We start from the raw sequence: 24,953 nt of genomic DNA on the forward strand, positions 1-24,953 counted from the left end.
TATTTTCATAATTAAATTAGTCAGGTGTGGCACAGCAGCGCGACCAATTTAATTATGTAAATACATACCAATAAATTTAAACCAGAGAAGTGTTTTAAATTATTTCTTTAAAGAGTCGATTTACAAGACTATTAACAGTTTGCCGATTATTCAAAGTAAATGTGTAACAATACATTTGAAATACTGCAATCCTACCGAAAAAAAATAATTTCAACACTAAATGAATAAAAAGAGTCATACATGTATATATTTAGCAATAGTAATCATAACAAACTTTCAAACAACTTACAAACACAGATAACAAGAAAACTGACTAAAATACACAATTTGGAAAATGGACCAAGAAGATGTACACCAAATTTCAATAGTAGTTCATTTTAACTGACTTTGTTAACAAGTACAATTGTGTAATAAAACAATGAGAATCCCCAGCATTGATAAAGAAATGGTTTTGGATATAAGTGACAACAGCACAGAAAAGTTCATATGGCAACTTTCATGCTTTATTGGCAGAGCAGGAATGCACGTGCCCTCCATGCATTACATGTATTTCAGTCACAGACAGGCACCGAAGAAGAACCATGGACATTCCAAGAGACAGCTGGATAGCTTCCCCTTATATGAAATAATTCATAGTTCCTAGAGGGATTCAAATCTAAAGATTGAAAAATGGGCAAGTCCCTTTAAAAAATATCATGAGGATAGAGTAAATTATATAAATATGACAACATTGCTTTTGACAAAAATATGAAAATTCTTCTTGTGACCAACATAAATATGGAAATTTTTGAAGTGCTTGACAAATAAACTGTTACAACAATAATTATGTCTAGCACTTAACATAAAAACAGCAGTTTTTAAAAAATGGCAAATTTTTCAAGAGCAAGAAATCAGTATGACAATTTTTCAAGTGCAATACATCAATTTGGCAATGTCTATCAAATTTATATAAATTGTCTTTTAATACAAAAATACAAAATGGTTTTTTGCCCTTGAAAATAAAGCGAAATAAAACAAACTTTAATAAGATAAAAGTGAATAAAAAAAGTTCTTACTTAAATACCATCCACCTTTTAAAGAAAACATTATGAAATTGAAATGAGCCGCGTCATGACAAAACCAACATAATGGGTTTGCGACCAGCATGGATCCAGACCAGCAAGCGCATCCGCACAGTCTGATCAGGATCCATGCTGTTCGCTATCAGTTTCTCTACTTGTTATTGGGTCTGTAAGCGAACAGCATGGATCCTGATCAGACTGTGTGGATGTGCAGGCTGGTCTGGATCCATGCTGGTCGCAAACCCATTATGTTGGTTTTGTCGTGACACGGCTCAAATAAAGATTTCTTGGTTTATTTCAATAATTGCTTCTTAGTTTACCTTGACCATTAAACTTTGCACAGCTTAGTAATTTCTGACATTAAATATCTAAATTCTGTTTTGTTTTTTTTTTCATTTTAAAATGATTCAAAGATTTTTTTTCCTTTTACATTATACTGTTTTTACTTTTACATGTTTCATAACATTTTTTTTATCACCAAGTTTCTTCTATTAGTAAGTACTATTTTTGCATATTCTTACCTAGTTTTGGTTATTTTCATACATGTTAAGGGCCATTTGCAAAGTGTACATAACATTCTTTTCCCCTTAATAATTTTTACTTTTTCATACATTTTTAAAATTTTCAAGAAAATTAGCATAAATCTGGAGGCATGCTGCTTAAAAAATTACAATCATATCCGTTAGAAACCCTTAACAAACTAGATATCAAAAAAGTCATTCTTGAATGTTACAACAATATTGGAAATAACACTAAAAGAAAAAGATAAAAGAAAATTATTTGAAAATAGTAAACAATTATGGCCAACCAATATAAGTAACCCTCAATCACCTCTTTTCCTTTTTTTTTTTAAAGGTTCATTATGCCCTAGAAATGCTTTGATCTTTTTATTTCTCAAAAAAAATTTATATTTGGTGTACTTTTATAGTTTCCAAAAGGTAACCCATCGGCAAATTACCTTAACCATCTTTTTATTTGGTTGCTTTTTCGCAATAAGTACAATAGTAACTTTAGTGATTATGTATTTTTTATGTAAGTTTAAATGCCACTTTGCCTACATTCTACAACTTTGATCACAAATTATTTCACATTTAGCACTACTTTATTCAGGTTACAAGCACCAAACATGCACTAAAACCATTATTTAAACATTATTAAATTCATATTTGCTTTTTCTAAAGAATTAAAAATTTATTCGTTTCCTGAGGCATGACGTGCCTTTAAGTACTCAAGAAAAAATATCTTACAACATGATACATATAAACTTACTTTTTCAGGTCCTGTTTTTGTTTCAATTGTTCCTCTTCTTGTTTAACTTTCATCACCTCAGCCTTAGAGAACCTAGGTGTACTAGTCTTGGATGCTCCAGTGCCACTAGTCTAAAAATAGTAACAAGGAAATATGTAAAAATAATTTCTTACACATTTTTTTGTTTAAAAAATCAAAACAACACAATTAAGGTCATATTAAAGTTTAATCTGGTTGAAGAAGACACTTGGTGCCCTTTTTATAAAATTAGGGTCTTATGGCAACTTTTCAGTTATTCTGGTTGAAGAAGGCCTTGGTGCCCCTATGAGGACACTTGTTTCCCTTTTTACACAATAATGTTCGCATGGCAACTTTTCAGTTTTTCAGGTGGAAGAATGCTTTGATGCCCCTATGAACCTTTTACACAATTAGGGTAATATGGCCACTTTCCAGCTTTTTTGGTGGAAAAAGTATTTGGTTGCCCCTTTATGCATTGTTTCTAAACATATACTTGAAAAGAACAAATGGTTTTCCCTAAGCTACCTTAATACCTTTCACACAAAAAAGGATTAAAAAGTCCCTGTTGAAATACAATAACTAACAAAGTTAAGGGGCATAAGATCCAACACTAGCAATATCGACCACAGGGGACCCCCCCCCCCCCCCCTGAACATGCATGAATTTTGGGGAGCCATTAAACAATATAACATTGTAACACTTAATATGAGCCGCGTCACGACAAAACCAACATAGTGCGTTTGCGACCAGCATGGATCCAGACCAGCCTGCGCATCCACGCAGTCTGATCAGGATCCATGCTGTTCGCTTACCGACCCTTTTACAAGTAGAGAAAATAAGAGCAAACAGCATGGATCCTGATCAGACTGCGCGGATGCCCAGACTGGTCTGGATCCATGCTGGTGGCAAACGCACTACATTGGTTTTGTCATGGCGCGGCTCAATTATCATTACCTTGCTTCTTCCTGAAGACACTGATCCTGTTTTACTCTTCGTCTTCTTTTTACTTGAAGCTGTAGAACTAACAGATGTGGGCGTGGCAGGTAGACTGGTTGCTCGCTCACTCGTCTCCTCTGTTACCATATCTGTTGTCATCTCTACCGGAGAGCCGGGAGGAGACCCAGATTCTTGTGGGGCGTCGAGTATCCTACGTTCTCCTATCTGAGCGAATATAGGAATCGGGTCCTTCATTACCTTCAGCACAGAGGAATGGAAACTCGTGTCATCCAGTAATCCTCTGTATAAACATAAGTAAAAATAATCTTTTATTATAAATTTAAAACAGCAAATGCCTATTTCAAACATTTTTTTTGGGGGGGGGGGTTAAAGGATGTCCGAAAGCCTAAAAATATCAAATTAGAATTTCTTACATAGATCAGCTGGGGCACTTAATACAGAAAGATATACAAAAGATAAGTAAGAAATATACTCAGAAATAAAGTTAAATTTATATTTTTGTGCTATACGTAGTCTGATTACAATGAAAAAGCATTGGAAAGTTTTTCAATTTGAGGTAATTTTTCCCAGAATATTCTGGAACAAGAGGGTCATGATGGCCTGAGGTCGCTCACCTGTATATAGGCCCACCAGCCCCCCCCCCTCCCCAACGTTGCAGGGCCATTTTTAACCCAAGGGCTTTTATTTGCACAAACTTGGTAGACACCCATAAGAAGATGTTTCATGCTAAACATCTAAAGCTCTAGCTCTTTGGGCTTTTTAAAAGAAGATTTTTTTAAAGTTTTTACTATACACATATAGTTAAAAACAATGACACCCCTGGGGCCGGGCCAGTTTTGACCCCAGGGCTTTTATTTGAACAAACTTTGTAGACACTTACTAGAAGATGTTTAATGCTTAATATCTAAACTCTAGCTATTTGGGTTTTTTCAAAGAAGATTTTAAGTTTTTGTTATACACATATAAGGAAAATCAATGACCCCCGGGGCAGGGCCAATTTTGACCCCAGGTCTTTTATTTGAACAAACTTTGTAGACACTCACTAAAAGATGTTTCATGCTTAATATCTTAACTCATGCTATTTGGGTTTTTTCAAAGAAGACTTTTTAAGTTTTTGCTATACACATATAAGGAAAATCAATGTCCCCCTGGGGCGGTGCCAATTTTGACCCCAGGGCTTTTATTTGAACAAACTTGGTAGACACCTATTAGAACATGTTTGATGCTAAATATCTTAGCCATAGCTCTTTGAGTTATTTAAAAGAAGATTTTTTAAGTTTTTACTATATGCATAAAGGGAAAATCAATGACCCCCCCGGGGCGGGGCCAATTTTGACCCCAGGGCTTTTATTTGAACAAACTTGGTAGACACTTATTAGAACATGTTTCATGCTAAATATCTTAGCTCTAACTCTTTCGGTTCTTTAAAAGAAGATTTTTTAAGTTTTTACTATATGCATATAGGGAAAATCAATGACCCCCTGGGGCGGGGCCAATTTTGACCCCAGGGCTTTTATTTAAACAAACTTGGTAGACACTCACTAGAAGATGTTTCATGCCAAATATCTAAGCTCTAGCTCTTATGGTTTTTTAAAAGAAGATATTTAAAGTTTTTTCTTTTGGTTGCCATGGCAACCAGAGTTCTGCATGGAATTAAATTCTTTGAACAATTTTTAAAGGTGACCACCAAAGGAACATTCCTGTGAAGTTTGGATGAAATTGGCTTAGTGGTTTATGAGGAGATGTCATTTAAAGTAAAAGTTTACAGACGGACGACGGACGGACGCCGGACGGACGGACGCCGGACGAAAAGCGATCACAAAAGCTCACCCTGTCACTTTGTGACAGGTGAGCTAAAAACGGAATAAGCAATAATCTGAAATTTTACAAACAAATTATTGGTGTAAAATAATTCCAATCCCATCATGTCAAAAAACTTTAGTGGAGTCCCTTTAAGTTGGGTATCAAGTCACACCAACACTTTTATAATTTGTCACCTTAGTGCAGTAATGTGTTAACTCCTATTTAATCATATAAGGAGTTAATACGTTACTGCATTAAGGTGACAATATGGTATATTTCCAGCTTTAAAAGACTAGCATTTCTTTAAGCAGTTCTTAATGTTTACAAAACAAAAACAAGCATTTAAAAAAATGATCCAGATATGTCAATGATATTTCACATACATTGAATATTTTTCATTCATAAATTGAATATTTTTCATTGATAATTTTATCTAGAAACAGGTAACCATGGATCATTATTTACCTGAGAACATTAGCCATGACACTACCAATAACATCTGACTCGGACTGGAGACATGGAATAAGGTCTGGTCTCTTGGTCTCATGCTGATGAGCCGGCGCAGACTGCGTTGACTGGTCCATTTGAGCCTCTCTCTCACTGAGGCATCTATAACAGAATGATGTACTTATTATACAATAAACTATCTACAATGAAAAATCAAAATGACTTGATTTTAAACGTTCAATATGTAACATCAAAACTTATGAGGTCATATGGTGACTTTCTAGCTTTACTGGTAGAGGAACATTTAAAGAGCACCTTTCTGCATTATTTTCAGGCCTGAGCTGGCACCTAAATAGAACCACCAACAGATTGTAGGCTCGTTTCTTTGTTTTTCTGATTTTCATGCCGATTTTAACACATTTTTTGGTCATCTCTTGACAGACGATCCACATTATCAACTTTCTGGATGTAACTAACCAGTAAAATATCAATTTCTACCCAAGTGACCACCTACTAATCCAACATGATTTCTGAAATTAGTGGTGAGAGACACATGACCATTGCCGAGCATTAGACTCAATATTAGAGGTCAGTTGTCATGAAAAAATATCGCCTCCCCAGAAGAACCAACCCGCAACCCCTGGAGTACTAATCCAATTCTCTCTACCAATTGGCCTAAGCCGGCTGACTCACTCTTGTATGCAAGCTGGACAACTTCCTCACATGAAAGATTCAAAAGTCTCGACAATGATTTGTACACAAACAGAGAAACCAGTCAGCAAGCATAACCCTATCTGTTTAACAGAAAATTAAGATTTTTATTCTATTCCAGTAAGTATTGTTTTGTTTTTTTCTAAATCAAAACAAGTCTTGTCAGTATTACCTATCCACATAGAATTTCTTATAATCATCTGCAAAATTGGTCTGGAATGCACGGATGTCATGAGTTCTTGCGGTGAGTCCAAGATGGAGTAAGAACGGGGTCGGAGGTTCCGGTTTTTCCCACAATACATCCTCTTTCCTGCGTACTCGTTCACCTTCCTGTTTCTCCTCGTCAGGAGATAATTTACTTATTGGCGGTAAAGTCTGTTGAATAAAAGAGCTAGTGTTTGAAAGAACTTATATTTGATTGTTGAATAAAAGAGCTAATATTTTAAAGACTTATATTTGATTGTTCAATAAAAGATCTAATATTTTAAAGAACTTATATTTGATTGTTCAATAAAAGATCTAATATTTTAAAAAACTTATATTTGGTTGTTCAATAAAAGATCTTATATTTTAAAGAACTTATATTTGATTGTTCAATAAAAGATCTAATATTTTAAAGAACTTATATTTGATTGTTCAATAAAAGATCTAATATTATTAAGAACTTATATTTGATTGCAGAATAATAGTGCATATATTTTTAAGACTATTTGAATAACAAAACAAAACATTTTTTTTATCTTTTACCTTTGGAGAATGAAAATGAAATTACATACTTTGACTTTAAAAATAGTTATAAAACGATATAAAAATCTTAAGACTGCCGATACAAAACGAACTATCAAGCTAGTGGATAACTATTTATGGCGGTCACGAGGTTCCGCTGAGTTACCGCTAAACAGTTACCCGAGAGCTAGAAATTCGAGTCTGAACCGACAGCCATCTTACACCTGCTGCCAATACAGACCAGAAAATCTAGCTAGAGGATAACTGTTTATGGCGGTAACGAGGCTCTGCTGACTTACCGCTAAACAGTTACCCAAGAGCTACATATTCCGGTCTGAACCGACAGCCGTTGTTTGATTCTTTTTCTTGCATATAACATATTAATCATATTTAACAAAATAATCATACCCTGTATCTGGCTAGATCAGCAGATTCAGTGGATCTTCTACACTCTTCCATTGTTTTCAGTCTAGACAGTGGTCGGTCCTGTAAATAGTGGAAAACATGACCAGATTATTTGATTTCTTAGTTTTGTCAATATAAAGATAATAATTTAAATACGGAATTTAAAATATCAAAATCTGACTTTACTATGAACGATGTAACCTACTCATAATCTTTGTCATTAAAACTTTTTTGTTAAGTTGGGTTTTAACTCACACCAAGACATACAAAACACTTATCCACTATAATTGTACTTATTGCTAAAAAACAACAGATGAAAAACATGATTCTGGTAATTGGCCAATGAGTAACCTTTTGGATACATACTGTAAAAGTATTCCAAATTTTATAATTTTTGAGAAATAAAAAAAAAACATTTCTGAGGCATAATGGGCCTTTAAATAGAACAGCATAACTTACAGTGATTTCCGGACTACCGACACGTTTGTCGGCATCTAGATCGTCCTCGGTTATTGTAAACTCGTATTTCTGTCTCAATCTCTCGTCATCCCACTCCTTCAATCTATTCTGATAGTTTCCATATTCTACCTGATCTGTTACCTAGGTAACAAAATATTATAATGCAATAAGATATAAGAAAGAATGATCTCTCAAACTAGTGTATACATATTTAACTCCCTTTGCTTTCTTTTAAACTTCATCATTCCCTATCCCCCTCTCTATTTTTATATTATGATATCTTTATTTACAGTAAACTCTACCACCAGCCTTACACCCTTTATGTGTATAACTTATCCGTATGGGATACTTACATAAGACAGGGCACTTGGCTATTCTCAGTACTAGACAGTATGCAGAGAGTCATAACTCAAATAAGGTACTCTCAACATTCATGGGACATGTGCCAATCATGCAAAATTATCACAGAGAACAAGTGTGTTAAGTCTCAAGCCATTACCTTAAGTAGTTTTGGAGAGCAAAAACTTAACCAAAGTATGACCTAAATAAGTACAATAACTCTAAATAAAACAAAACACTTATATAACTGTCAGAGATAACCTCAACTTTTCAATAGCTGAAATGTTGATAGTTTAATATCAAACAGTACTACATATAAACAAGGGAGATAATAACAAACTTTATTTACCTCACAAACAAGGTCAAGGTCATAGAAAGATGGCTGACCACAAGCAATGAAGATGACTCTGCACATTTTACCCTCACCAGGGTTAAGATAGCCTCTTACAGGTGCAATTGATAGATACTGAAAAACAAAATGATGGAATAAAATCTTAACTTTCATACATCACAAAATGACTATAAAATTTGAGCTATAAGAATATACCCCAGGGTCTAAACCAGGAGTATATACAAGGTCCATTCAGTTTTCATTAGTTTATTATATACAAGTTTTATACCTGAAATATACATAGGGTATAATCAAGGAGATTGTCAAATTTTGGAAAATCTGATTTGATAAACACTCAAATTATTACTTAAAACTAAAATTCATGACATATATTATTTTAATGTTGACAGGTTTTCTATTTGTCAACATGCTTTCTATATATCCACAAGTTTTTTGGTATTCTAAGTGTCGAAAGGCTTTTCTATAAGTTCACAGACTTCCCTTTACCTATTACATAGGTCAACAGGTTTTCTGTTTGTCAACTGTTTGTCTACAGTTTTTCTATGGCTCTTTACTTTTAACAGATGCTAAAAATTCACAATTAGTTTTGAATTCGCTATAATTTTAGATAGAAAAAAAAACTTTTGGATAAAAAATAATATTTTATCTACATACCTTCCCTACCCAAACTAGCATGGGTTGCTAGTGGGGAAACAAAAGTTATTTTAAGGCTGGCCTAACAGATATATATACATACCTGACTATCAGATGGACATGTGACATGCCATTCAAATGAGACTGGTCTAGTTTTAGATCTGTTAGTGATGAACACCATTCTACGACCACGGCAGAATAACGGCAGGTTTCCAAATGATAGCCTCTCTTGGGACAAAAATGCAAGCTAAAATATAGACAGATATATGATTAAGTTAATCCAAGTGTTTTACAGGGCCAACATTCAATCTTTAAAAAAATTAAATACTAAATATATATCAAACAAAACTGAGAAATTAAGCATCTATTCTACTGTTTAACCAAATAAGTGCTTGTTGTCTCAATAGAGCTTTGCCACTAGAATGAGATCAAGCCATGTTGGTATCAAGTCAAGTTGGAACATCCTGAGGCATCTGTGCAGACCAAACACAATTGGCTGCTTGAAATCTCTAAACAAAAACTGACAGACAATTCAAAATAAAATCAAGGCCTTTCCTTACACAAATTTATTACATTATTATTACAGCAAAACCAAAACCAACTTTTGAATAATTAGAAATGTTTTGATTTGTACATATTTGATAAATAAGTTAAAAGTGATTGATTGTTTCTTTTTGCCCGGATATATAAAAGGTCATGTTAACCGGGATAATCAGTATGTAACAGTAGAAGTGTGTTTGTCCGACAATAGTTCTGGGTGAATATAAAAATAGATTTAACGATACATAAATCAGATATATAAACCGTACCTGTCCAGGAACTGGTACACTTTGCACACCGGGCACTCCGGTCAGATCTTGTTGATCGGTAAGCGGCATTGTATCTCCCATAATCCTCTTGTCATAACCAACGCCAGTAAACGTAACAATGGCAGTGTCACCATTATGTACGTGAATCGGAACATCCACCTGTATGCAATTATAGGACAAAATAAACTTTCTGCACTTCATAACATATTTGATTCTTTAAAAAAAGAGAACATTTCAATTTTTATTAATGACTTATGTAAAAACATAGCATTATGAAAAATATCAAAGTACTAGCCTTACAGAATGCAGTTTGTATGAAGTTCTTTATATATTGTTCAGGTACAAAAAAAGAGTAAAATAAACATACAATTTATTCATGAAATGGGCTCTTTACCTATACATGCAACAGTATTAACAATTAGTGAACAAAATAAATATGAAAATATTGAATAATGGTGTAATGCAATGTGACTTTTTTTCATAGTCTTTTCTTTCATTATCTGAAGAACAGGTTCATGTGTACTTAATGTTACCAAATTTAAAATTAAATATGAATTTCTTACCATGTAAGTTTTGGCCTCAATAGGTGAAAATCTCCATTCAATATTCAGGGTGCGGCCAGGTGGTATCTCCCCCACGGGATTCAAACATTCAAAGATGGGCTGATCAAAGTTCTCCTGCTTGATGAGCTCCATTGGTGTAAGATCAAACTGGTACCGGACCGGCACAGCACCTCCGTTGTACAACTCATATACCTGTTTATTACAATATTAAAAGGTAATATTACAATTTGTCATAAACCAGTATATGTTTAGCTATATTTTCTCACATGAATCTCAATCACAAATTTGTCCCGACAGAAGGAAAATCTTTATTGTTTACAAGTGTAATCTAGTGTCTATTCAAGGATTCGAAAAACAGGCGGGATTTTTATCGAAAAGTGAGAATTTGTTACATTTGTTGCTTTTTTTTCCCTTCAATTACAATGTAAAATTTTCTACTTGCCTCTGAAAAAAAATAGGGGGGGAATTCTCAAAAATATGAGTATATTCCCCTCATCCCCCCTCCTAGAATAGACACGGTAATCTTAGATGATATTGCTAATGTATGACATTAGGTTATAGTTGAATACATGAAATATCAGAAGGTATATAGTAAAAGGGTTATTTAAGATTATTTTGAATCTTATGCTAACAATTTTATTTTGTTTCATGAATTTCACTCAAACAAATCAAATTAAACATTTTTTTTCGCAACAAAAAGATGAAGCACCTGCTTACACAAATGTCTTTGCTCTCACTGAGGATAGGAACAGGGGCTTACTGGAAGCAATATGGAACTTGAGCTCAGTTGTGAAAAGAACTAATAGCTTATTTGATTCATTCTCAGGCTCAAGTACACCCTTGTGGAACAACTGACCTTCCGTATGTCCCTATTAAGATTTAAGCCCTCTGAGGTGTTGGGAAACTGATTCAAGGTCTACGACTTAGACATGTCAACCTTGTATCCCCTTTTAATTCATCTGGACAAAATCATTTCATACCCAGCCTTCATTTTATGTACCAAAGACATTTGTTGTTGTTTTTTATTGTCTTTTTTGGTTTTAATGCCAATTTTCCGTCATATATCAGCGGTGTTTGCCAATTTTTGGTCATATATAAGCGGTAAGTCCACTTAACCAGCTGTCCTGGGTAACTAACCAGTAATTACCACTTTCCCTGCAAGTGAGCCACTACTTATCCCACATGAATACAAATCAATGCTTTCTCTATATCAAGCTAAGCGGGTGGACACCAACCCGTTAAAAACGTAGTAGAAACAATACCTGTTTAGGGCTGATCTTCTCTCCTACAGGAACTGGTGTAAACATATGTTTACTGGACGGGAAATGAATATATCTCCTCTCTGGTTCTACTGTCACACCGATAAAATTCAGCTGTAAACAAAAAATAGAGAATATATTTGAAGTTTTTTTGTATTCCATAAATCACACCAACACAGTAAAGCTGATATGGAGATTTATAAGCTTAAATGGTGGAGGTAGACATCAGATGTTCCTTGGTACATTATTTCGGTCATTAGCTAGCACCGAAGTAAAACTACCAACCTTCCTTAAGCTATATGGATCATGGAGATTTGATAAACACACTTAATGAAACTTCATATAACAGAAATAAAATAAAGTTTGAAAACACTGACTTTGCCTACCAGATGAAACCACTCGCATATTCTACACCCATTACAACCTTAGATTTTTTTATTCATTATCAGAAAAAAAGATGTATTTTTAATTGGCAATATGACAAAAGATCACCTGCATGTTTCTAATTGGCAGAAAAAAAAAACGAAAAACAAAAACACAAATTTTTACCACCTATCTCCAGTGCAATGATAACAATACAAGGGAGATAAGCACACATTATCACGACTATCATTATATACATACCAGGATTTCTCTGCCCCTGGCTAATTTAAGGAGCACAGGCAGTCTATCAGTACCAGCCATCGTATGTCTGTACTGGAAGGTGACCGTACCACACTCGCCTGGTTGTAACTGGCCTTTCTTTGGCTCAATTGTGAACAGATTATTATCCATAACTTTCATCTGTAAAACACGAGAGAATATTGTTCAGTATATCTTAAGCAAAAAACCAGTCAGATTTGTTTGATTTTTAGTGACTTAATTTTATCTTTTCCGTAAAACATTGATATATAAAACAGTTTAATACAAAGAAAGTCAACCAATGTGTTAAGTAAAATTATATCAATTCTAAATAGAATGAACATTATTTATCCTTGACATTTTTGCCAAAATTCTAAATACATTATTGATTTTTGATATTTTTGCCATGTAAGATTAAAGTTATGTATCAAAATAAGATCTCAACATAATATATAAAAGTTTTCTATTAAAAGAAAAATTTGAAGTTAAAATATTGACGTTAGATATCAAAGTAAGATATCAAAGCATCAAAGTAAGACATGAAAGTAAGGTATCAAAGCAAGATATCAAACAAAACACCAACAAATTATGAATTATTTTTTATACAAAATTTGAATACTTTTGTTCTAAAAGGGTTTATTTTAGGGGTAAAAAAAGAAAAATCTAACAAGAACAATGTTTATTTTTGAATCTCTGAGTTAGTCCTTTAACAACATACCTCGTGTAATTCATCCTCATCAAATTCCCCTGTCTCTGCCCAGTACTCTAACTCCATGTGCAGATCAGATGGGAACAAAAACGCCCTGAAATATACAATCAAAAATTTGTCAAATTTGGAAAATAAATCTGCCTCTGTCATATCAGAAACTAAACTGATATAAAACAAGCGAAGGTGACTCTATGAGCGCCGGAAATTTACTGAAGTTAACAATGACATCTAAAAATTTGATCAGGAAATATAACAAATTATATATTTTTATTTTCATCAACTTACCATTCAGTAGCAACAGTTCCTGTGTTTTCAAACATTAGGCTGACAATACATGGTTCACTGCCGAGTGGTGCGGCACTGAAGTTAAAGTCCATGATGGCCCTTGTGTACACCGGAGGTCGTCGTTGGTGACTGTGTCTCGTCTGTACGCTGTACATCAACTCACGGGCAGACGGGTCGTTGTCCAGACAAACATTTAGACTGGAAATAAACAAAAATCATAAGTTGTTATTCATAATGAGCAAAAAACAATACTGCAAAATTATTATTTGTGGGGCACTAATTTTCGTGATTTTCATGGATAGGTCAATCAACGATTTTAAGATCCTACAAATTTTATTTCGTCTGCTGTTCTCTTCATGTTTAAAATTCAGTTCAATTTGTAAAGGTTAAATGATTTTTATTAAAGATAATACTGATTTTCAAGTAGCACAGAAACTTCTCAGTTTATGGGGTTTTTTTTCGATTTTTTTTTTAGAATCCTGTAGTTTTTCCAAATATATAAGCACCAACCAGCTTTTTTACTTCCCAATTAGCAATTAAGCAACAAATTTTCCCAAAATCAAGAGGCTTGGGCCTCCTTCCAATTAAGTAAGAAACACACTGAACAATTAGTGAACACAATTCTACAGGAAATAACAAAATAATACAAATTATTTTAATATTAAAATAATTTCATTTATTTTATTAAGAAAACATCGTCTGCTGTAAATATAAGTCGTCTGCTATACTGCCCCGTCAGCTTTATAAATCGTCTGCTATATTTTGTTGATACACAATTTACCTGGTTACGCTCGATAGTTTTTTCTTACTCGAGCATAACGTGTACCCGGTATGGTATATATAAGGCAAAACCCGTGCAGAAACTCACTCTTTACACGTCTGCAGTACAGATTGACTGGTTTAAAACATTTATCTGCTATCTACATTGTCAAATTATGCCACGTGGCCGCGGATGCGTACGTCCACAAAGACTGTCGCGGAACAACACCGCCAGACAGCCCGAGCCAGCAAGGAGCGCAACAAGGAGCCAACAACCTTCAAACAGAGGGAGGAAACGAACGGCAGAGGTCCCGTTGGAAGATTTTGTTGATGAGAGGGTGTCGCAAACGAACGCTGGTGAGTCAAACGTAGTAGATTTTGAGCAGATAATAAGGGCTTCGAATATTATTCCACAAAATTTGCCCGATAACGTTGGTTCTGCTGCAAATAATGTTTCTACGGGGTGTGGCAATATGTTACAATCTGTGGGTTTAGATAGTTCTACTGCGAATCATTCCAACGATATTTTAAATGTTTTGCCTGGAATACGTTTAGCCGATGATGATTTGGCGGCGCACGTGCCAACATCTCTTAAACAAAAAATTTGTAGAGGTGAATATGTAAATTTGATGTTATTATTGAAAGGGGCAGTCGAGCTTTCAGAATTTTGTAAAGGGACGGTGTTTAAGTTAGATAGTGAAGGTCACATAGAATCCGCTCAAAAAGAATGTAAAGAGCAGATCAATTGCATTGAGAAATGGACAAACGCATTTATTATATATGCGTCCATTTATTTATCATCACACGCTGACAAAATCTATGAAATTTTGCATTATATGTTTAATATCAGAGATTGTGCCTCGCGCCAGGGTGGTCTTTCATGGAGGACTTACGACGAGCAATTTCGTCTAAGACAGGCTATTGCTCCTCAATCATGGTCGAAAATAAACAATGAGTTATGGTGGCGCTGTGTACAAGTCAGACCAGTTTTACGTGACCAATCTAATCCTTATAGGTTTACGTGTAATGACTTTAATGCGGGAAAATGTTCTTGGCCGAATTGCCGTTTTTCCCATGTTTGTGCCACGTGTTTTGCTCCCCACCCAGCAATCAACTGTCAAACTTCAAATTCTTCAAACAAACAAAGCTTGACGAGCGGTCAATCTCAGTCGTCATTTCAAAACTCTCGGAGCAGACATTTTCAGCCACAACGGGCTAAAAGTGGACGGGGCTATTACAAAAAGTAAAATAAATAAAAGTCCGGTCATTTCATTTTCTGACACTAATGTTAACTCATTCGCTTTGGCAAAATCTCCTGTAAACGTTGAGGCTTTAAAGTTCTATTTAAAAGGATATAATGAGAAAGAAGCAAAATTCTTATTAGACGGTTTTATCAATGGCTTTCCAATTCAATACACAGGGCCACGTGTTGCACGTGAGTCAAAAAATTTACGGTCATCTCTATTAAGGCCTGATTTAATTAAAGAGCAAATAGAGAAAGAGAGAAATGCAGGAAGAGTTGCTGCCCTTTGGACGAACGCCCTCTTCCAAATTTAATTGTGTCTCCGATCGGTTTAGTACCAAAGAAAATACCGGGAGAATTCAGGATGATCCATCATTTAACATATCCCTCCCGTAAATCTATTAAAGACTTTATTGATCCAAGTTTATGTTCAGTCCAATACACAAGTTTTGATGAAGCAGTTAAAATGATTCAAGAATTAGGTCAACATTGCAAATTGTTTAAATCAGCTATCAAGAGCGCCTACCACTTAATACCAATATCCCGGAAGGATTTTGAGCTACTTGGTTTTTGTTTTGATAATAAATATTATTTTGACAAAGCGCTCCCTTTCGGTGCTTCAGTGAGCTGTATTACTTTTGAAAGATTTTCAAGATTTTTAAAATATAGTGTTAAATCGAAATTTACGTCAGCTAAATTGATACATTATTTAGATGAATTTCTTGGGGGTGACAAGACATCAGAATCATGCAGTCAGGCATTAAAAATCTTTCAAAACACAATGACAGAGCTTGGAGTGTCTTTAGCATCGGAGAAAACAGAAGGCCCGACTAAGGTATTGGTCTTTTTACGTTTAGAGCTTGACACAAACCAAATGACAACCAGAATCCTGTCAGAAAAAATAGAGGAGATCAAAGTAAAAATTATTGATGTGTGATCACACTCTAAATCAACTCTTAAAAAGATACAATCTTTAATTGGTTCGCTCCATTTTTGTTGTAGAGCTATTGTTATGGGTCGCCCTTTCATTAGACGTTTAATTAATTCAATTTGAGGGCTGACAAAGTTGTATCACCTCGTAAGATTAAAGAAAGAGGTTCGACGGTATTTGAACATATGGCTTTTATTTTTAAAGAAATATAATGGCGTGTCTGTGTTTCATGACAAATTTTGGGTTTCAAAAGAAGATGTAGAATTGTTTTCGGACAGCGCCGGTGGTGACAATTGTGGTTTCGGAATTTACTTTCAAGTTCATTGGTGCCAAGGGAAATGGCCAGAAGATTGGCACTCACACGGTCTTACGGCCGATATCACTGTTTTGGAGTTATTCCCAATTGTTGTGGCAATATTTATTTTTGGTTCTAAATTGATAAATAAAAAAATAAGATTTAACTGCGATAACATGGCAGTGGTAGACATTTTGAATAAGGCTTCGTCTAGGTCTGAAACAGTAATGTGTCTTGTAAGACTTCTTGTATTGCATTGTATGAAACTTAATATTTTATTGAAAGCAGTTCATGTCCCAGGTCGTTATAATGTAATTTGTGATGCATTGTCACGTTTTCAGTTGAAAAAATTCAGAGAATTAGCTCCGGAAGCAGATCAGCAACCTCACCCAGTCCCAGAATTCCTCTGGAGCGTCTTCGATTTAGAGCTCGAACATTGTTACAAGGTGGATTAGCGCCAAATACTAGATCAACATACGATACAGCGTTGAACGCTTTTCGGATATTTCTATCCGAATATAATCTGTCATTACAATGGCCAATTTCAATTCAGAATATTGTCTTTTTTATTTCGTATTGTTTTGAGAGGGGCATGGCTTCAAAAACTATAACCACATATGTTGCCGGCTTGAATTATTTTCATAAACTTTCTGGTTTTTACGATATATCAAAAATATTCATGGTTAGCAAACTGCTTGAAGGTTGCAAAAAATCTCGTAAATCACATGATAATCGGGCTCCGATAACAAAACAGGTTTTGAAAATTTTATGTGACATGTTACCATTATGTTGCTACAATGCTTACGAGACTAGATTATTTACCACATTATTTATATTCGCATATTTTGGTTTATTTCGCATAAGTGAGCTGGTCGTTCCAAAAGTACTGGAAAGTCGGGACGTACTATGGAATTCGGACATATCAATTATAGATAATAGCAAGGTGCTTATTTGTCTCCGTCATTCAAAAAATAATAAAACCGGTGTTCCGGTATATCTAAAATTGCCTAAAGAAATGGACAATTTATGTCCAGTAAATGCCTTATCTAATTTCCTTTCTATGCGACCTAAAACACAGGGCCCTCTATTCATTCATAACGATAGTTCACCAGTAACGAGAACTCAATTTTCAGCAGTTTTGTCGAAATGCGTTTTAAGAGCCCGCTTGTCATTTGGATGTTGTTACAAAACTCATAGTTTTAGAATTGGCAGAGCTACTGATCTCGCCATTATGGGCGTTCCTGCAAAAGCTATAATGAAAGCCGGTAGATGGAATAGCGATTGTTACAAATTGTACATTAGATAAAAATATATATATATATCATTTGATAAAAAAAATAACTTTTCATAAGCTATTTCGGGCAGTTTGTATTTTGATTTCAAGACATGTTTATTCTATATTTAGACATCTGGGTCATCGGGGACTCGATCCCGTACTGGGCAGGCAATCATGCAATACAAACTGGGAAGAAAAATTTGAGACTACCAGGACAAACAATTGCATGGCTAGGGGTTCGAGGTCTGCGATGGTCCACACTTCGACGGGAAATTGAAGCTAAGGTTCTCCTATCACCTGCTCCATCGTTAATACTTATTCATTTAGGTGGTAATGATTTAGTTCACTCTCATGCCTATAATATTAAAGGGACAATACAGGATGAAGTATCTTACCTTCACGACGCATTTCCGTCCGCTTGCATTATTTGGATTGACATTTTACCCAGAAGAGTGTGGGGGAAATTTGATAACAAGTCTATGAATCTTAAACGTAAAAGAGTAAATCGTTTAGGTCGACACATAGTTAGTTCCCTAAGTAAGTTTGATATTGTCAAACCAGATATTGACATTGAAACGGCGTTTTATCGTGAGGACGAAAATGGCCCAAAACTGACGGAAAATAAAAACTACAGAAAAACTATATGTTGTGTTTTGTTTTTAATCAACATCATCAATTAAATACAGAAATTGATTTTCTTCCATAAAAATCATCGTATAAAGTGATTTTTATGATTTTTGTTTGAACCCTGTTCTTGCCAAAATGGCCAAAATGGCAATATTTAAGTGCTATGATGGGGAATTTTTCAGTGTCCCAGTATGAGCGCACGTTTGTTCCACCTTTATTTCAGCTGAAATCGATTTGTTGATCAATTATCTTTAAATAAATAATAGTTATTTTGTGGAACACGCGTGCGCTCATATTATAAAATGAGAAAGTGTGAAGACCCTTTGTTATTTATCAAAGGCCACATATCGATTTAAAAACCAATATTACCTATCATTTTCTTAACAAATAACGTTATTAAGGTGATTCCGCTTTGTCAGCCATGTTTGTTTTCACAAAGTCTGTCCAAAGTGAAAGTAGGCCAAAATTCATATAACAACAAAGCTCTTATTTTAAAATGATGAACCATTTGAAAGTACACTTCCAGGTTTATATTTTAAGGACAATTATAAACAAAAATAAAAATGATAACAATAAGAATATTTACCTTGAATGTGCTACATTTCTGAAGACCAAAAACATTCTGTTGCAAAGTTTTATGCACATTTCATGAATGGCAAAATCCTTTTTTAAGTCTGTTTTAGTGCCTACAAAAGCTATTTTTTGCAGCAAATACAAAAATCTTTCAAAACTTAACTCCAAATAAATCCATATCTCATGTCCTTCTAAGCACATGGCCTCCATTATTTTTTGTAAAAAAGTAGTGCAAGAAAACAATCATCATTTATAGCCTTATGAACTACAATTAAAATGAAAACACAATCAAACTTTAAAATCTAACCTTTTTTATGTGTAACAGTGAAGTGTGTCTGTTTGTCATGTACACAAGAGATAGATAAATGATGTTTATTTTCATGGTACTACTTTTTTACACATGTCATGGTGGCCATGTTTTTTCAAGGTCAGATAAACTACTTTCCTAAGGTTTATATTTTTTAAAGTTTTTTGTATTTTCTGCAAAAAGTAGCTTTTGTAGGCACTAAAACAGACTTTAAAAAGGATTTTGCCATTCATGAAATGTGCATAAAACTTTGCAACAGAATGTTTTTGGTCTTCAGAAATGTAGCACATTCAAGGTAATTTTTCTTATTGTTATCATTTTTATTTTTGTTTAAAATAGTCTTTAAAACATAGAACTGGAAGTGTACTTGCAAATGGCTCATCATATAACAATGTGAGCTTTGTTGTTATATGAATTTTGGCCTACTTTCACTTTGGACCCACATAGTGAAAACAAACATGGCTGACAAAGCAGAATCACCTTAATAAGCAAATTGTATAAAAAAAACATTTAAAAGAGATATTTCAAAGTGAATGCGAACCTTTGGAATCACAAAAAAAACAACAAACGATTATCATTTATTAACGCGACGTTTTGGAACGAATTGCAGTGGGTACGAAACACAGCGCTGGTAATGTAAACAACACGACATAGAGACCGCAATACATCGATTTTTTCAGGTATTTGTTTCCCTGTAAAAGAAATTATGTTATATGCTCTTACAATAAAACACTACTGTTTTATTATTACTTTATTTTACTTAATTTAGATCTTAAATACCTTTGAATTTTAAAAAAAATCGTATGCCGAATGATGATTGAGAAACAAGTCGAATAGAAATAGCATCAACGACGGTGAATTTTAGCTAGAACTGTCCTTTAGTAGAGTGTATATTTAGAAACAGTTAAAGTAAAAATCAGAAATTGTATACATATGTAAATAGTAAGTTTCAATCAATTAAATTATGTAAATGTTATAAAGTGTGATCGTCTGCATTTAAAATTTCTTACTCGATTAATTTTATATCGATAAAACTGTTCCGCGCTATTGTGAAAGTCGCCGTGGTAAAGAGGAAGAAGCGATGGATTCACACGCGGGAGATCTGGGTTCGATTCCAACTATCGACATTTTTTTTTTTGCAAAATATTTTTTTTTACAAGATATATAGGCCTATATTATAGAAATGTTTTAAATGATATGAAACAATATAACTCGTAAGTATGAAAATCCCTTCAAAATATACAAGACTTGAATAATTGTGTTTTTTTCAGGATGGTTAAACATTATGAATGCGTTGTCTGTAAAAAAAGAATAAAACCCTCTGAAAGACGTCCCATTCCTGACAAAGCAAAGAAGATACTGAGAAAGATTATATCTGTTCTTCCCTGTGATGATGCATAATATGCCCTTTATGCAGGACAAAACTTTACCGGAGTAGGCAAAAGAGAGGAAATCCCTGTCAGTGTATAACAGCCGTCTACAAGTCAGCTTATCAGTCCTCCATCGGTAAGTTTTTTTTTCATGTACTTAATAAATTTCATTACAATTTTGAAAACATTAGATAAGAATTAATCATTACCTAGATGATTTTTTTTTCTACAAATGAAAAAGTTTTATTTAAATATTAAACATGATGTACGTAATATTAATTTAAAACAAATGACAGTAAGTTTGAGACAATTTGTGTTCTTTCATTGTACGTAACTTCATTAAATATGTAAACTTTCATTTATGATAGATCTTGATGGTTTTGTAGAATTGGCGATTAACCCTTACCACGCTAAACATTTCGAATGGACTTGTCAATCTTTAAATCTGGACAAAACCATTGATCATTTTTGGGGGAAAAATTAAAATATTTTCTGAATGAATAGCGAACAGTGCAGACCATGATCGGGCGACATGGATGTGCCGGTTGATCTTGGTCTGCACTGGTCGCATGGGTAGATTCTGTTGCAGACAGCAGGCTAGAGGTAAATATTGAAATAATTTACTATTTTAGGTAGTTCTTAAAATCCCATCAACAAGCAGGAGCCATTCAAGATGTTTTGTCTGCAAAAAAGCTGGTCCAAAACTTGTTCGCCTGGGTTCAGAGTGTCGACTTCAAGCATTTCTACAGCACAATATCATAGTTCATTCAGATGCCAGATGTTGTCCAGTACACGTTTCAGATAAAACGCTAAAGATAGATTCTGTGGAAGTCATTGATCACCTCAACGCATCTTCATATCTGAACAGGTCATCTATTTCTAATCTCCTTCAAAATATGCGATCTTTATGCATTCAACAGAATTCTTCCCTGAACTTTGACACTCTTCAAGAAGCAGACTACTCTTCACTTACAGGACTTTCAAAACCACAATTTAATGATCTCTTCTCACACATCAATGATAAGATAAAATCAACACCGTCACGATCACCTAGAACAACTGTTGGACTGTTTCTCCTTAAGTTAAAGTCAGGCATTTCTAACAGGCTTCTTTCAACCATCTTCAGCCTTTCAAAGTCAAGTGTCAGACGTGCCATTGCCACTGTAAGAGAGGCCCTGATGAGAAGTTTCGTGCCGCTCTACCTTGGATTTGAGAGTGTGACAAGGGAATCAATACTATGCAACCATACACGACAGTTAGCTAAATCCCTATTTTGTTCTTCTTCTGATAAAATTGTTTTGGTTCTTGATGGCACATACATTTACATCAATAAATCGAACAATTACAAGTTTCAAAGAAGAACATACAGTCTTCACAAAGGTCGACCTCTCGTAAAGCCAATGGTCATTGTTACAACCACAGGACATTTCGTGAATATAATTGGTCCCTACCTTGCTGATGGAAAGAACAATGATGCAGCCATCCTTAACCACATCCTCAAGTCAAACATAGATGATGTGAAGGATTTCCTTGAAGAAGGAGATGTGCTGGTAGTGGATCGCGGGTTCAGGGACTCTCTAGAGCTACTGGAAGACTTAGGCATACATGCAAAGATGCCAGCATTAATGACAAAGGGACAGAAGCAGCTTCAATCTGATGAGGCAAACGAAAGTCGTTTAGTCACTAAGGTAAGGTATTGACTATTAAATACTTTTAAATACATTTGTATATAAATATTCCTGAAATATGTAATATATTTAGAAATATACATCATAACATGTATACAGTCAAACATGTGAACAAAGACTATCTAGTGAGAGACATGGTCTTTATAGACGAGTTGTCGTTATGTAGAGGTAACTCAGCTTTTTTAACCAGTAAAGGTTGTAAAAGCCTTTATTTTCAGGGTGATCTTTTTTATATTAATTTCTAACACAGGTTTAACTGTATATGGATGAAAATGAAATGCGAGTTTGAATATTGTTTTCAAAACTGGTAAATATTAATGCAATTTATCCACGAAATTAAACGGAGTAGTATTAAAATGTGATATGTTTCTTTTTTTCCATTGCAATCGGATATTCATAAAATAACTGTTATTTTATATTAACCGTGAATTAATTAAACAGTGAATTAATCTATCAATATTTAGGATAATTTACAATGGCTTCTTCGTGTTAAATGCAAAGTATAAATTAATCTAATTTTAATTTATTAAGGTGTATGACCTTTTTCATTTGTTTTGTCTATTTTCAGATAAGGTGGGTTGTTGAGTCAGCAAACGCGCGGATCAAGCGTTTCAAGTACTTAGACAATGTGATGCCAAATAGCCAAATACCATTCATTGGCGACTTTGTACGCATTGTTTGTTCCATCTCGAACAAATACTTTCCCCCACTAAGTAGCACTGACCAGTCAGAGAGTGATGTTGCTATGGCAGCAAAAATGGTAAGATTGTTAGAAAGGGAAAATGAGCTTCAGAAAAAAGTAGAGAGGACAGGTTTAGATAGAAAACAGACAGTGTGGAAGAATGTCGATGAAGAAGACATATATTTCCCAGTTCTAAACAGTGAACAACTGAGTGAGCTGACACTGGGAGTTTATCAATTGAGTCTGTCACCATCATACATTCAAGAACATTTAGACGGAGAGTTCGACATTAAAGGTAAAAAGTCACATAATGTATACATTTAAATATATATGTCCATATCAGCAAAATGAAAGGAAGGTTAGTCTTCTTTTATAAATTAAATGTATTATACACGGTAATGTCCTATCTTCTGTGTATCATATTTTGACTTAATATACCTGTTTTCAAATGACTTCTTAAAAAGTATGCTTTGTTAGTTATCTAGTTTAAAAATTATTATTTTGGTGCTCATTTATCAACTCACTTTTCATATATATTATTAGTTATAAAGTTTTTGACAGGTTATATGGCCCTATATAAACGGTTGTGTGTAAATATAACCCGAGCCGCTAGGCGATGGTTATATTGCAAACAACCGTTTATATAGGCCGTATACTTTGTCAGTAATATTTACATCGAATTTATAATACAGCAAGCATCATTTTTAGAGGAATAAAGCGAGATTTCTTTATAAATCTTCAGCAGCCGCGTATATAAAACTATATAAACGTCATGAGTAGTCAATGAAAAGCGACGTAACAAACGTGCAGTATTATAAAGAATCTAATAAAATCCCATCAAAACCTAAACAATTGATATTTAGACATTTATTTCTACAGTCAACACAGATGATCCAAAACTACTTTGTGTTAAGATTCAAAGCAGACACTCTTCTTCAAAAAGATAATAATTATATGCTATGAATTCAAGTAGAAAACGAGATAGTTGATGGATGGTATTGCACGTGCAGGTGTGGCTCAAGAGTCGATTGAATGTGTGCCCATATTGCTGCCATAGTATGGTATCTGTCCAACGGATGTCATAGCAGGAGAGAGAGTTATGATGTTTGCGATGCGGGTGTACACCTTTCAGACACTGCAGAATTTAAAATCGATGTGGCAATTGTCGAAACATCTGGCAGTGAGACAGACTGATATATCATATCTTGCCGACGTTTTTAGTTTTTAACGTCATTACCATAATACAATGCTGATACAACTTTCATTTTTATTAACTTTTTCATTTTTTTAAAGTAAATATCAAGCAGTATCATTACATTATTTATTTACACAGAGATAAAAACATGGTGTAAGAACTGATACCGACATTCTATCTTTATGGTGTAATGATGCTGAATAACAACTGTTAAATTTTTCACATATTTGTTCAATATATCTAATTCAATTGCTTGTGAAAAAGTTTCAAGCGAGATCATATAACTTTTCTTTAAAAAGTTGTCATATATTTTTGTAGCTTGTTGATTGTTGATATATATAATAATTGTTCAGATTCAAGAACAAATATTTGAGCCGTGTCACGACAAAACCAACATAATGGGTTTGCGACCAGCATGGATCCAAACCAGCCTGCGCATCCGCGCAGTCTGATCAGGATCCATGCTGTTCGCTTACCAACCCTATTACAAGTAGAGAAACTAATCGCGAACAGCATGGACCCTGATCAGACTGCGCAGATGCGCAGGCTGGTCTGGATCCATGCTGGTTACAAACCCATATTGTTGGTTTTGTCGTGACACG

General features: G+C 34.3%; 2 protein-coding genes across 4 annotated transcripts in view; one reads left to right on the plus strand and one right to left on the minus strand.

Moving 5' to 3' along the window:
* LOC132742827 (cilia- and flagella-associated protein 65-like) overlaps window positions 1-24,953 on the minus strand; it is a 52,504-nt gene that overhangs the window by 789 nt on the left and 26,762 nt on the right. For all 3 annotated transcript variants that reach the window (XM_060731324.1, XM_060731321.1, XM_060731322.1), the window contains 14 exons: window positions 13,406-13,603; window positions 13,130-13,214; window positions 12,415-12,573; window positions 11,794-11,904; window positions 10,532-10,723; window positions 9,969-10,127; window positions 9,263-9,406; window positions 8,524-8,640; window positions 7,836-7,976; window positions 7,380-7,457; window positions 6,418-6,620; window positions 5,553-5,696; window positions 3,282-3,564; window positions 2,331-2,440 (listed from right to left, as the gene is read on the minus strand). In XM_060731324.1, the coding sequence (XP_060587307.1) occupies window positions 2,331-2,440; window positions 3,282-3,564; window positions 5,553-5,696; window positions 6,418-6,620; window positions 7,380-7,457; window positions 7,836-7,976; window positions 8,524-8,640; window positions 9,263-9,406; window positions 9,969-10,127; window positions 10,532-10,723; window positions 11,794-11,904; window positions 12,415-12,573; window positions 13,130-13,214; window positions 13,406-13,603 (2,124 nt within the window). The remainder of the gene's footprint in view (window positions 1-2,330; window positions 2,441-3,281; window positions 3,565-5,552; window positions 5,697-6,417; window positions 6,621-7,379; window positions 7,458-7,835; window positions 7,977-8,523; window positions 8,641-9,262; window positions 9,407-9,968; window positions 10,128-10,531; window positions 10,724-11,793; window positions 11,905-12,414; window positions 12,574-13,129; window positions 13,215-13,405; window positions 13,604-24,953) is intronic.
* Window positions 14,041-18,279, plus strand: LOC132742828 (uncharacterized). Its single transcript, XM_060731325.1, has 2 exons — window positions 14,041-14,521; window positions 16,975-18,279. Exons 1-2 carry the CDS (start codon window positions 14,237-14,239, stop codon window positions 17,086-17,088), a joined length of 399 nt encoding a protein of 132 aa, XP_060587308.1. The 5' UTR covers window positions 14,041-14,236; the 3' UTR covers window positions 17,089-18,279.

The sequence above is a fragment of the Ruditapes philippinarum genome, unplaced genomic scaffold (genome assembly GCF_026571515.1).
Source record: "Ruditapes philippinarum isolate M1 unplaced genomic scaffold, ASM2657151v2 ctg7081_1_1_1_1, whole genome shotgun sequence".
NCBI lineage: Eukaryota > Metazoa > Mollusca > Bivalvia > Venerida > Veneridae > Ruditapes > Ruditapes philippinarum.

What these genes read in the sequence shown, in the direction of transcription:
- LOC132742828 (XM_060731325.1), top strand. Translation starts at nt 14,237, where the DNA reads ATGGTATATATAAGGCAAAACCCGTGCAGAAACTCACTCTTTACACGT. An exon ending in GGTGTCGCAAACGAACGCTG is followed by an intron (nt 14,522 to 16,974) that starts GTGAGTCAAACG and finishes TCACGTTTTCAG; the next exon opens with TTGAAAAAATTCAGAGAATT.